The sequence below is a fragment of the Arvicanthis niloticus genome, chromosome 12 (assembly GCF_011762505.2).
Source record: "Arvicanthis niloticus isolate mArvNil1 chromosome 12, mArvNil1.pat.X, whole genome shotgun sequence".
NCBI classification, from domain to species: Eukaryota; Metazoa; Chordata; class Mammalia; order Rodentia; family Muridae; genus Arvicanthis; species Arvicanthis niloticus.
Genome location: NC_047669.1, coordinates 66,819,550 through 66,832,498, shown reverse-complemented (window position 1 = coordinate 66,832,498; position 12,949 = coordinate 66,819,550). Strand labels below are relative to the sequence as shown.

At 42.9% G+C, this 12,949-nt stretch overlaps 1 protein-coding gene across 6 annotated transcripts in view; it reads left to right on the top strand.

Annotated features, from left to right (window-relative positions):
• Positions 1-12,117, top strand: part of App (amyloid beta precursor protein) — a 227,010-nt gene extending 214,893 nt beyond the window's left edge. For all 6 annotated transcript variants that reach the window (XM_034515230.2, XM_034515229.2, XM_034515228.2 and 3 more), the window contains 3 exons: positions 1,357-1,457; positions 4,324-4,470; positions 11,147-12,117. In XM_034515230.2, coding sequence (XP_034371121.1) covers positions 1,357-1,457; positions 4,324-4,470; positions 11,147-11,248 — 350 coding nt within the window. In that variant the 3' untranslated portion in view covers positions 11,249-12,117. The remainder of the gene's footprint in view (positions 1-1,356; positions 1,458-4,323; positions 4,471-11,146) is intronic.
• The last annotated feature ends 832 nt before the right edge of the window (positions 12,118-12,949 follow it).

Below are 12,949 nucleotides of genomic sequence, written 5' to 3'. Positions count from 1 at the left end.
TTTTCGGCGTCAGCAGGGGGTTGACAAGTTCTCCAGTTCTGATGGACTCTGACAAGTTCTGATGGACAAGAATTGGAAGAGCCTTTAGACCAGGCACAGGAAATGAGTCCCCACTGGAGTTGTAGGAACGCAGAATGCATAGCCAGAGAAAGGAATCCTCCAGAACACACTGCCTTTCTTTTCATGTCTGACACACTTGCTCAAACCCACCACTGTGTGTCAAGGATAGATGCCTGGCTCGCTCTAAATAGAACCAGGCTCCACAGTGTAGATTATAGGGAGACTGTATTGGATTAATCTGAAGGAAACAAATGCATCATTCTCTGATGCAAAACCCCCCCAAAAAAAAAAAAAAAAAAAAAAAAAAAAAAAAAAAAAAAAAAAAACATTTGCAGACCAATCTCTTCCTTCAAATTCACATTAGGTGCTAAGAACCTGCCTCCACTGGAAACATCATGGAGGAGATGGCTTTAAAAGTCCCTCAGATCCTCAGATTCTACTTCAGTCGCATGCCACAGCTACTTCAGAAAATAATACAACTGATGCAAACTGACACCTCTCCTGTGTGTCTTTGCTTTTATTTCTAAAACTTATTTGCATATTAGTTTTGAACCTCCAATTAATATCTGAATCGTGAAATACTGTAAGAATCGGTCCAGGAATCATGCAGCCACGTATAGAGGAAGAAGAATTAGGTGATGAATTCTATCAGTCCCAAAGAAGCATTCTGCTCGTTGTGTGCTCCTTCAGATGAAGGAGCAGATGAAGTCAGCAGATGAAGCGATTCCAGGTGGCATGTATAGCTGGAGAGCTAGGATGCTTAGCTAAACAAATTCTGTGACTGACAGTGCCGCCGTGCATAGAAACATGAATGTAATTTACTTGCGATTAGAACAAAGCTCCAAAGGAAGGGATTTGTTCTCCCAGGTCGTTAATGTTCAGTTTCGAAAACAAAAGCTTTGCATTTTGTTTTACTTTAAGCAGTGACAGCCCATAAAAAAATAAAATGTGCACATAATAAACAACAAGCCATTAAAACCAAGTCAACATTTCTTAGGTACAAATTTAACCCAGCATCTTAAGCAGCATTGATGGGTTTCCCCCCCTTTCTCTCCCTCCCCTGTTAATTACGGCATGTGTTTGGCCACAGAGGCATGCCGTTCAACCTTCTTCAGTCCTTTTGCTTGCTAGGTGGTGGTTAATGGTTTAAATCTAGGATGTCATTTATCTTGAGAAAATTCCTAAATCTGTTTTCCTAAAAGTTCTGCCCTAGAGAGAACTTTCAGGCGGCTTTTGCCTCGTCGTGGTTCAAGGTCACACTAATTGACGGTCCTGCATACTTTGTGCTTGACGCAGGTTCTGGTTTGACCAACATCAAGACGGAAGAGATCTCGGAAGTGAAGATGGATGCGGAGTTCGGACATGATTCAGGATTTGAAGTCCGCCATCAAAAACTGGTACACAAAAATAATCAATCTCTCCCCCATCATTGTGTCTGGCCAGATGACATACATCGTACCTCTTGGCTCGTCCTGTGCCAAAACTGAGAGGGACTGCTGGGAATAAAACCGAAGTGCCTGCCTAGGTCTTCACAGAGATAGGAAGGGAAAGAAGCGGGGCTCTGTGCATAGTTCTTTCTGACTAGAAGCCTCTGAGCCCAGGCAGAACTTGTAAGTGTAATTCATCTCAGTGTTGCAGCTGCATGAACTGATGTCCAAGAACTATGCTTCCTAGGAACATAGTTTTTTCAGGTTGAACACATTTAATCCAAATATCCAAACTGGAAAGCTCCAGAACTCACTTCCCAACCCTTGGCAGGATACCACAAACAAGAAACTCTCAACATCATGAGGTTCTGAAAGGCGTCGTGTAAAACTCCCTTTAAGCTAGGTATATACTGTGTGTAGGAAACATAAGTGAAATTTGTTTAGATTTGATTCTGGTTTCCAAGATAATTTCACTCTGTAAATTAAAAAAAAAAAAAAAAAATTTAGAAACCAAGATTTTTGAAACCCTTTGGCCATGACCATTCTCGGTTAACCATAGTTTCACTTGAAGACTCGGTCTTAAATAACATGCAGAGAGTACTTGGTTTGATGAATCCTCTTTTGCGGTGTTTGCTCAAGTTCCCACCTACAGATAGATTCTTTGAGTCCATCCTAACCACTCCTCCTTCCTAATGTTTCCCCACCTCCAATATTTCTTTGTCTTACAAGGGAAAGTTAGTAGAGACCCTCTGAGGTAAGTGGAGCCAAGAGGTGACTGTGCTGCCTCAGCTTCTTCAGTCATCAGAAACCTTGGGAAAGCAGACAGCCGTTTCTCTTAAGAGAATGGTGTTTTTCTTCCTAAGGTCAGAATTAGAATGAAAAGGTCTTCCTTGTAGGTAGGCAGAGATAATATAATTCTCTCCCAAAAACTCAGAAATTCAAAGAAGCCAAACCCCAGATTGTTAGCGTTTCCTACCATGTTACCGGTTATCACAATAAAGAACTTAAGTGGTGATCAAAACAAAAAATTCCCGTATAGTGGTGATTGGTAAGCACTCCAGCGCTGTGGTTGGAGCGTGTGAGCCTGCAGTCTGATTCCTTTATAGAGTCCAAGTGTCTTCCCAGTGTTTGTAAGGAAAATGTGTAGATCCTAGTATGAATCTGAAAAAAAAAAAAAAGGATTTTGTTGTTTGGTTTCTCAACTCTGAATTATTGTAGCAAATCTAAAGCCGGCTAGGGATTCAAATTTGCATTGTTTTTTTTGTTGTTGTTGTTTTTGTTTTTTTCTCTTTTTTATTCAGAAAAAGGCACCCAGCCTTCTGAAATGTAGTTTTCATTTGGCAAGTTTATTGCTGTTTTGTTATTGTGAAACCAGAGGCGCTCCTGAGCAGGCTGAAGCTGCAGGGTTTCAAAACAAATCTGGGGTAACTGCTGCAGGGCTGGCTGGGGGTTGGGGTGCGGAGCGGAAGATGAGTGCCCAGAATCTCGCATTTTCCTGAGCTGGTGTCATAGACGCCCTTCTCAGTAATTACATGAACTCCTATAATGCGACAGTGACTAATGGCAGCCACAGAAATTAAGGGTATCAGCTCCCTCTACTGTGCTAGTTGATAAGATAATGTACTATAATTAGTGCAATGAATATTACAGAATTACAGTATTTCCTTAAAGACAGAGGAATATGTCCAGACTCACATTTATTCCTGATTGTCTCACTGTACTATCATTAGTTAATTAATGATTTTCTTTAATAAATATGTTGAGCTAGCATATTTGGTTGGCGAGGGGATTAATTATGAGCCATTTCTAATTTTGTTGCAGATGCGGCCGTAAGTAACATCCGCTTAGAAAATTTTTCTCTGCTCTAGTTTGCCTCCCTCGCCCTTGCAAAGTGCAGCAGGGATGGATTTAGCGATGAAAATCGGTCGTTCACCTGTCTTGAAGCCGCATAGAAAGTATTTAGGGAGCTGTGTGCACTGACTTACATAACAAATGTGCTGTATAGTTAGACATAGTTCCCCCTCCCTCCCTTGTTTGATCCACCATAAGATCATCTTTTATATAACAAGATGATTAAAGTGCAGCCTGTATGTGCTACTCCGACGAAGTAGATAAAGCTGAAAAACACTGGCTTGCTTTTGGAAAGAGCACGGAAGCTTATATATGCATTGCAGAGGCTTTCTCACAGTGAATACATTTCTTCTTTGGGATATTCTCAGAATTCTGTTTATGTTCAATATAAACAACCAGGGTAAAGCAATATTGTCAATTTTGATTTCTAGAGGCAACCTGATAAAGTCTGAGTTGTTTGTAACACTAAGTTTCTCTTTGCCTACCACCGCTCCCCTTGAGAGACATGGCACTTTTAAAGGAGAGTACTGAATCTGAATTATTGTACTATGAAGTAGGTAACTTGACTTTTCCCTCTGATTAACTCCTGCATTTCAGAATGTTTATTGACACATATAAAAAATGGCCCTCCAAAGAAATGGGAACATATGGGTTTGAAACCTAGCTAAGGGCAGAGCCACCTGCTGTGGGCAGGAAAGTGATGACCTGTTTTCAGAATAATGGTGGGGAACTCTAAGAGAATCACCAGATTCTTACCTGTTAGAGGATTTCAGGTCCCTGCAGACGTCTGTCACGGGATGCACCAGAGAAATTGACTTCAGAACCTGGGAAGCCATGTGTTGCTCATTGTTCTGGAGAATAGGAAGCTCGTTCTTAGGGACCTGCCAACTCATACTCACGGAGCTATGGTGGAAGGTCCACTGAAACTTTTCTACATCCACTGTCTCCTGCACTTACAGACCTTTTTCTTGGCTTCTTTTCGAAGGTGTTCTTTGCAGAAGATGTGGGTTCAAACAAAGGCGCCATCATTGGACTCATGGTGGGTGGCGTTGTCATAGCAACAGTGATTGTCATCACCTTGGTGATGCTGAAGAAGAAACAGTACACATCCATCCATCATGGCGTGGTGGAGGTAAGTAAACTTGGAGGCTTGTCTGCAAGTGGGAGTCAAGGCAGGAAGTGCAGGCTGGGAGACACACTGAACATTGGCCAAGGGCTACCTAGGAGAAAAACAGCATCCCTCTGTGGTGCTCTGGCACAGCTGCTTTCTTGCTGTGTTTTTTCATCCACCCCTGGGTATTGTGAATTTAATGTGCTCTCATTAACATTATGAGTTGTTACTTTAACAACTTGTACTGAAATTAACTAAACTAAGACTAATTATAACACTCAGCTTTAAGAATATACATATGACTCCTCTTAAATATCAAAAGTGGTGTCAGAAGTCAAAAACGAAACCTCAACATTCCTGGTTTGATTTGTTGTTGTTGTTGTTTGTTGTTGTTGTTACTTTGTTTTTCTTTGTTTTGTTTGGGCCTCTGATTAGAACCAGGTGATGATAAATAATACTAATTTTCAGTAATGACTCTTACCATTAATGTCTTGGAGGAAATGACACAGTACCAAATAGCTCAGTATAGTGCGTGATCACCATTGAGGAGCTATTCACACTGTTGCCCTGAGCAAAAATTTTAGTTTCACGGTGTCAGTGGAGAAACACAGGGAGTGTGGAAAGAGTGCACACACGAGACCCCCACATTGCATATGTGTTGGACTTCTTTCTGCCCACAGACCAGACAAGCAGGGATGTTTACCACAGAAGCCAGTGTTATATCATCAAAAAAAAAATACAGATTTCAAATGTAACTCTTTCCCCTCTTGGTGCAGGGAAGAAATCGAAAGGAGGTAGACTTACAGCCAAGATCTTCCTATGCATTTAAAATACACTTCTGGTGATGAAGAAGCTTTAAATCCTCCCTGTGTGAATAACCTTTAGATAGTTAATAGTGTAAACATTCTAGAACCTAAAGAGCTCTGGGGCCAAACCGATCTCATTTTTTGATGAAAAAAATTCAATCGAATAAACAGAATTGCACAGCTCCAAACTTAATATAGTCCTGGTTTCCCCCATACTACCCATTGATTTCCATCAGAGGCCACTCTGATTAAGTAAGTTAAGTAAGCATCTCACTAATCCCAAAGACACTGCTCTAAGCTATCCTTAATCATACGAAGGCAGGGATAATTTAATAAACTCAAGTGAGAGAAAGCCAGACATCTCACATCCATGGGTCCTTAGAATCTCCACAGTTTATTCATGGGGATGCTCCTGGGAATTATTGTAGGTTTTATTTTTCTGTCCCAGTTGATGTGGATATACTTAAAGACCACTGTGTTGGATGAGACCCAGGAAACTGAGGGGACAGGAGGAGAAAGAGCTGAATAGTTCACAAACTAGAATATAAACAGATGTTTTGATTTGTTTTGTTTTGGGTTTTTTTTTCCAAAGCAATAGCTCTGGGGCTGGAGAGATACTCAGTCAGTAAAGTGTTTGCCACACAAAGGCAACACGTGAGGACCTGTGTTTGGGTCTGTAGCATCCTCACAAACCGCCAGGCACCTCAGTGAGTGCCTGGGATGAGACAAGCGAATCCAGCTCCAGGTTCAGCGAGAGACCATGTCTCACGAAAAACAGTGGAGAGCTTTGAGGAATACCTACCTCAACCTCTGGCCTGCGCATGCACACACACACACACGCACATGCACACACATGCACAGACACCAAATTTGGGGTTTTGCTGTTTCTATAAGTGTACCTAAGTCTTTGTTCTTCAAACAATGTAAAACATTATTTCCATTGTTTCTTTCTCTCGTTTCCAAAATCTGTTTCTTTTACTTCAATTCCCTATTTGCATATGTAAATAATTCAAAAACTTCTTTGAATTTCATTAATAGAATTTTATTTAAATGGTCTTAAATTGGTGTGATTTCAGTTCAAGCTGGGACTTCCTGTCTGGGGAAAAAAAAAAAAGTCTACCAGTTCCCATCTTGATACTACAAGCTGGAGCCTTTCTGCTTGCTGAGTCTACCAGCAAGGTACCAAGGCTACCTCAGAGGGTACCACTGGCTGAGTGGATTACACAACAAAAGTGCACTTTCCTGCCCAGTGATGGAGGTTAGAAGTCTGAGATCATGCTGTCAGCAGCCTTGGTTGCACCTGATACCTCTCTCCTTGGTTTATAGATGTCTGTATTCTCCCAAGGTCTTCGCATAGTTTCCCATGGGTCTTACTATGTCCTGATCTCTCTCTTCTAAGGACATACTGGGCTACAGTCTGCCCTCATGGCCTCATTTGGCCGTAGTTAATGTAGCCACAATCTGAAGCCTTGGATTTGTTAAGGCCACAATGATGTCCAGGAAAGCTGAGCAAAAAAATGATGTTCTTACCAGAGCTCCACTCCCTCTGAGACATGGAAACTTCCCCTTAGGCTTTAGTACTAACACATACTAATGCTGACTTCTTTGAGCTACTCCCGAAGCAAGCCTTGGGGAACAGAAAATGATACCCCCTTACCTCCAAACCTAAGCCTCCTCTTAAACCCCTTCCTGCAGCCTGGGACAAGTGTTTCTTCTGATCAGTTACCAAGAGATGCTGCCTCTTCAGAAGGATGGAGGAAAAAATGTTGATGTGTCAACCAGATCCTAAAGAAACTGCAGCATCCTTAGGGTGGACCACTGCTTGGCGTAGCCGAGTGGTATCTTCTTGGACACCTAGAAATGGTCTTGATTTTCACTTTATCTTGGAGAATGATGCTGCAGGGAGTCTGAAATCTCCCTTTCCCCTTAACAGTCTGTGTTTCTGTCCATGCTGAGGCTTTGTCCAGCTCTGTATTGAGTCCACATTGGGGCAGAGGGTTGATATAGAACTTACTTGTGGTGCTGTCCTCATTCTCTGCCCTGAGGGAGGTGTCATTTAGCTGAAGTGGTAGAACTAGGCCACCAAGAGCTACTATTCAGCCTGGGGTGTTGGCAGTGAGGCTGGCCGCTATGGACTCCATGGGCCCTTTATCTTTTAGTGCCTCTGGAGTGTGCAGGATGGATGTCATCGTCCCCTGCCTGACTTAGAGGTTGCATACACTCAGCCACAGTGTCTCCATGGCCACGGGTTGAGCCTGCCACAGATCAAAACTATTTAGGGAAAGTAATGCATCTGAGCATCAACCGATTATTCCCTAAATAATCGGTATAACAACCATTTGCATTTAGATTGTATTTGGAATTATATGTCCTAGTGGTCTGGGGGGTGCTAAACTATACAGGAAAATGTGTGTAGGTCATATGCAAATACCATGCTTTATTAAGTAAAAAACGTTAAGCATCCTTCCTCTTTGGTTTTGGAGCCAATCTCCTGTGTCTGCTGAAGGAACCTTGCCTATGGAAATGGCACTGTTCCCAGCTCTGCTTAACTTCCTTCATGAATGAGTAAACCTGCGTCAGTAAGAACAAAAAGGGACAATGAATGTACTGAGTGTCCTGGTCACTCAAGACCACATCTTTGTAGTTTTACCATTACCTGGGCATGATGGAATCATGTGTCTCTTGGGCATCTCTTGTCCTCACAATGAAAGACTCCCATGGGTCCCAGAGATAGCAAGCCTAGGAAAACTGTGGAGAGAAATGTGGACGTGCAAAGAAGCCTAGTGGATCATCATCATCATCATCATCATCATCATCATCATCATTGATACAGTTGATGGCCATCAGAAATGAGCACTTGGTTTGAGTTTTTTAAAAAATAAGAAGCAAATATTAACTTAATGATTTGCTTAACATGATACCAAAGATTCATTCTGCCAGGAAGCTTTTCTGCTTTAGTAGCTGGTATCATGGCCCTTGAGTATGCTGCTTCCTGAACATGCCCACAATTTCAGTCTCTTTCTAGTGGCACGTAGTGGTCATAGAGGGATTGGCACAGTCCTCAAAGTAGCTTTGAAGGCCCTTGCTATGAGGAAGGTTCACCCTTGTTCTTTTTTTAGCTGGAGGTTTCTCCCCAGACATGAATATTCACTTCCAGAATTCAAGGGGATTGGGGATTAAAAGATGCCATTTGGACTCTTCTCCTTGGGTGCCTTTAAAAGCAATCTCTTCACAAACCCAGAGCCCTGTGAACACTGAGGGCTAAGCTGCCCCATGGCAGGAATCCTGAAACCCTTCTGCCTCCCAGCAGCAAAGGGCATTGAGGATTAGCACGGGAAGCAAACCAAGAAAAGACAGGGAATTGAGATGCCCAGACTGAGCCAGCTCGCTGAGCCTTGGATCTCTGGTGGGACTCCCTTGAACATTTACTTTAGAGTTTGAAGACAGAAAACTAAGAGTACTAAACAAGCAGGTGCCCTGCTGTTCTTGGAAGATGCAAATGTCTGTTGACAGGCAGCTGGAGAGTTGCTGCCCCTCCCTCCAGGTATAGACTCTTAACAGGCAGCTGTATATAGTTTTCCATACTGAGAAACAGCAGCTTCATGCTTGATCTCCAAAGCAAGTTTATTGTTTTAATTGCCTTATTTGAAATTTCAGTTACGGGGTCCTAGAGAGTGGAGAAAATGGCCAGGTTCAAGTGGCACACGATTGGCAGCCAGCCTCGTCCCTAGGGAGCCAAATAGGAGGCTGACTGGAGGCTCTCACTTTGTGAGTTAGTCTGTAGAGAGAAGGCATTTTAGCTTGCAAGCCTGTGGGCAGTTACACAATTGCCAATTAAATCGAGGTGACCTCATTTGTTGACAGCGGAGCAGATCACAGCAAACAGGAGGAGATGGGAAAACCACCTGTGTGTTCCTCCCAGAGGGCGGTGACGCTGAGCGTCCATTTGAAGGTGCTCTCTGAGCTCTAGCTCCTAGGTAGCACTCGATAGAAGAGGAAACACCCAGGCCCTTACTGGAATGACCTGGAGACTGGACTACAGGCGACTCTCACAGGAGGAAGGATGAGAACAGCTGCCATCTGAATACCACCTCCTGCAGACAGGAGGAGTCAGGACCAACAGCAGAAGGAACTGTCCCGTGACCTGAGAGAAGGGCAGCTCCTATTCCCACTGCATTTTGACTGTGTCATGAAATCTATCTCGTGCCCAGCCTTAAAAGAGTCACTGGTTCTGCGAGGTGGGGGTCACACACAGTGGGCATGAAGGAGTTTCTCTCTACAAGGCTCTCCACCTGAATTACATCTTAGGTGGGACTAGTCACAATCTACGTGTATCAGATGTAGGTCTGTCCATCCCCTGGTAGGTGGCTCAACACTGACACCGTGTGCTCTCTGGCTTTTTTTTTTCTGCCCTTGGTTGGCTTTTGGAGCCGCCACTGCAGTAAGACAGTCATGTGGGGTCTGAACTGTGCCACACTGGCAGTAGACAGGGTGGGGGCAGGGGACAGAGACAGACAGAGAAAAAGCTGGAGAAAATGCCAGATATCATTTGACAGCACTCAGCAGTGGGAAATGGAGTCCCTCTGGAAAATGAGGCTGCAAGCTCAATTTAGTCCTGGACAGAATAAGAAATATCCTTTTGAAGTAAAACCCATAGAATCCACCTTAACTTTTCCGTGGGAAACATGCTGTATTCTATGTGGTTTTACAGGGCCCGAGCTCCTATTAACTGAGCAGACTTGAGCAAGCACCTCCTCTTCTCCTCACAGGGAGAGGTAGTACAAATATAGAAACAAGAAAAGCCATTAGCTCCTATGAAGTGATGAGTGCCCTGCATGGTCTGCAGAGACGAACACCTGCGCAGCTGAGTGACAGTGGCTGAGGCACAGCGTATTTATCATGCTGGCCTGATCTTACAGCCGAACCCTGCTGTTAGCTCTGACAGCTCTGGCCTGGCGTATGTAAGGCCTGAATCCAACCTCCAGCACTGCAAATTCTGTATGTGCTGATGGATGGATGGATGGATGGATGGATGGATGGATGGATGGATGGATGGATGAGTAGATGGATGGATAGATAGATAGATAGATAGATATGTATAATTAGGATAGTGTGTCTATATAGTTTCCTTTTTTGTGTCAAGTAATATCATACACACACACACATATGTGTGTGTGTATATATATATATATATCCTTTATTTTTACCTATATATTACCTATATTATATATAGGTATATTACCTATAATTATACTTATAGGTAAAATATATTACCATATTTTTTTACCTAATATAGTTACCTTTATACTCCTTTTATATATATAAAAGGGGTATAATATATATTATATATGTATATATTATATACATATATATGCGTGTGTGTGTGTGTGTGTGTGTGTGTGTGTGTGTGTGTGTGTGTGTGTGTGTTACCTTTATTTAATAGGCTCTCAGAACTCTGTAGAAATTAACATTTCTACAGAGATAAAAGTACCTCGAAATGGCAGAAGATACCCGGGGCCCCTGAAAGCTGAGTGTTATATTCTGCACAGATCTAAGTATCACTCACAGTGCACTTTGTGAGACGTTATTTTTTGCTCATCATCCCACAACTCCAGTGCTGGCTGTTTCAGCCAGTGTGCCCTGTGCAGACCCGTGTACTCGCCTCAAGATTTTCAGCGCCACCTAGTGGCCAGACGCAGCATCGGCGTAAACCATTGGCCTCTCCCACGTGGTGTCAGAAGTTGGGGCTAAAGCTGATAAATCATAGTTGTTATGCACTTTGGGGCCAAAGAAAAGAGCTGCACACCGTGCCTTGTTACTGCCTACGAGTATTGTGCTACCTTAGAGTCCTCGGTGTATTTTAAACCGGAGTCTCTGTACCTGCTTTCTAGGTTGACGCCGCCGTGACCCCAGAGGAACGCCACCTCTCCAAGATGCAGCAGAATGGATATGAGAATCCAACTTACAAGTTCTTTGAGCAGATGCAGAACTAAACCCCGCACCCCCGCCACAGCAGCGGCCTCTGAACTTGGACAGCGAAACCATTGCTTCACTACCCATCGGTGTTCATTTATAAAATAACGTGGAAAGAAACAAACCCGTCTGTTTATTTACTCACCCTCGGCTTTTGACAGCTGTGCTGGTAGATGCCTGAACTTGAATTAATATACAAATCAGTAATGTATTCTCTCTTTCTCTCTTTACATTCTGGTCTCTACACTACATTATTAATGGGTTTTGTGTACTGTAAAAAAAAAAATTAGCTGTATCAAACTAGTGCATGAATAGATTCTCTCCTGATTATTTATCACATACATAGCCCCTTAGCCCGTTGTATATTATTCTTGTGGTTTGTGGCCCGAAAAACTCCTACTTGAAATATGCTTTAAAACTCGATGGGGGATGCTTCGTGTGAACGTGGGCGTTTAGCTGCTTCTCCTAAGTATTCTTTTCCTGATCACTATGCATTCTGAACATTTTTTAAGTATTCCAAATGATTTAGAAAATTCTTTTTCCATGATTGCATCTTACTGTACAGACTGCTGCTTCTGCTCTCTCTGTGATATAGGAATAAGAGGATACACATTGATTTCTTTGTGCCTGTTTTATGTGCACACATTAGGCATTGAGGATTTGAACTTTTTTTGTCCGTGTATCTTTGGATCTTTGATAAAAAATAAAAAATAATAATGTCCCTGTTCATCGTAAGCACTTTTACGGGTGGGGGGAGGGAGTGTTCTGCTGGTCTTCAATTACCAAGAATTCTCCAAAAATAATTTTCTGCAGGATGATTGTACAGGATCATTGCTTATGCCATGATAGCTTTCTACACTGTATTACATAAATAAATTAAATAAAATAACTCCAGGCAAGACGTTTCTTTGAAGGGTGATTGTGGACCTTGAGTGTGGGGGAGGGGGAAAGGCAGCATCCCTGCATTTATCAGTCTAAGGCGCTTCATGTAACGATACTGACAGAACATGAAAAACGGGAGGAGCATGAGAGGGTAGAGAGGGCACCCCGAGAATGCCCTTGAGGCATGCTACAGTTTGTATGAAATTAGGCTTTCATAGGAATACATTGTACTGGTGTGAGTCTATGGTAAGTTTATTATTTAGTCATCTAGACTACTGAGAATGCCTTTCATCTGGTCACTTCCACCTAACCTGGGTGTCTGAAGAGGAAATTGTGGAAACAAGTTCTTAGTGCCGGTAAAACATTCCATAAGTCTAATTGATGGTGCTTATTGTTTGAAAAGGCCATGCTGTCCTGTCTTGGTCCTTATGTTCTGTCTTAGTCAGGGTTTGTATTCCTACACAAAACACCATGGCCAAAAAGCTAGTTGGGGAGGAAAGGGTTTATTCTGCTTACATTTCCACTTTGCTGTTCATCACCAAAGGAAGTCAGGCCTGGAACTCACACAGGGTAGGAACCTGGATGCAGGGGCTGATGCAGAGGCCATGGTGGGGTGCTGCTTACTGGATTGCTTCCTCTGGCTTGCTCAGCTTCCTTTCTTATAGAACCCAAGACTACCAGTCCAGAGATGGCACCAACCCACAATGGGCCTTCCCACCCTTGATCACTAATTGAAAAATGCCTTATAGATGGATCTCAGGAGGCATTTCCTCAAGGGAGGCTTCTTTCTCTGTGATATCTCCAGCTTGTGTCAAGTTGGCACACAAAACCAGCCAGTA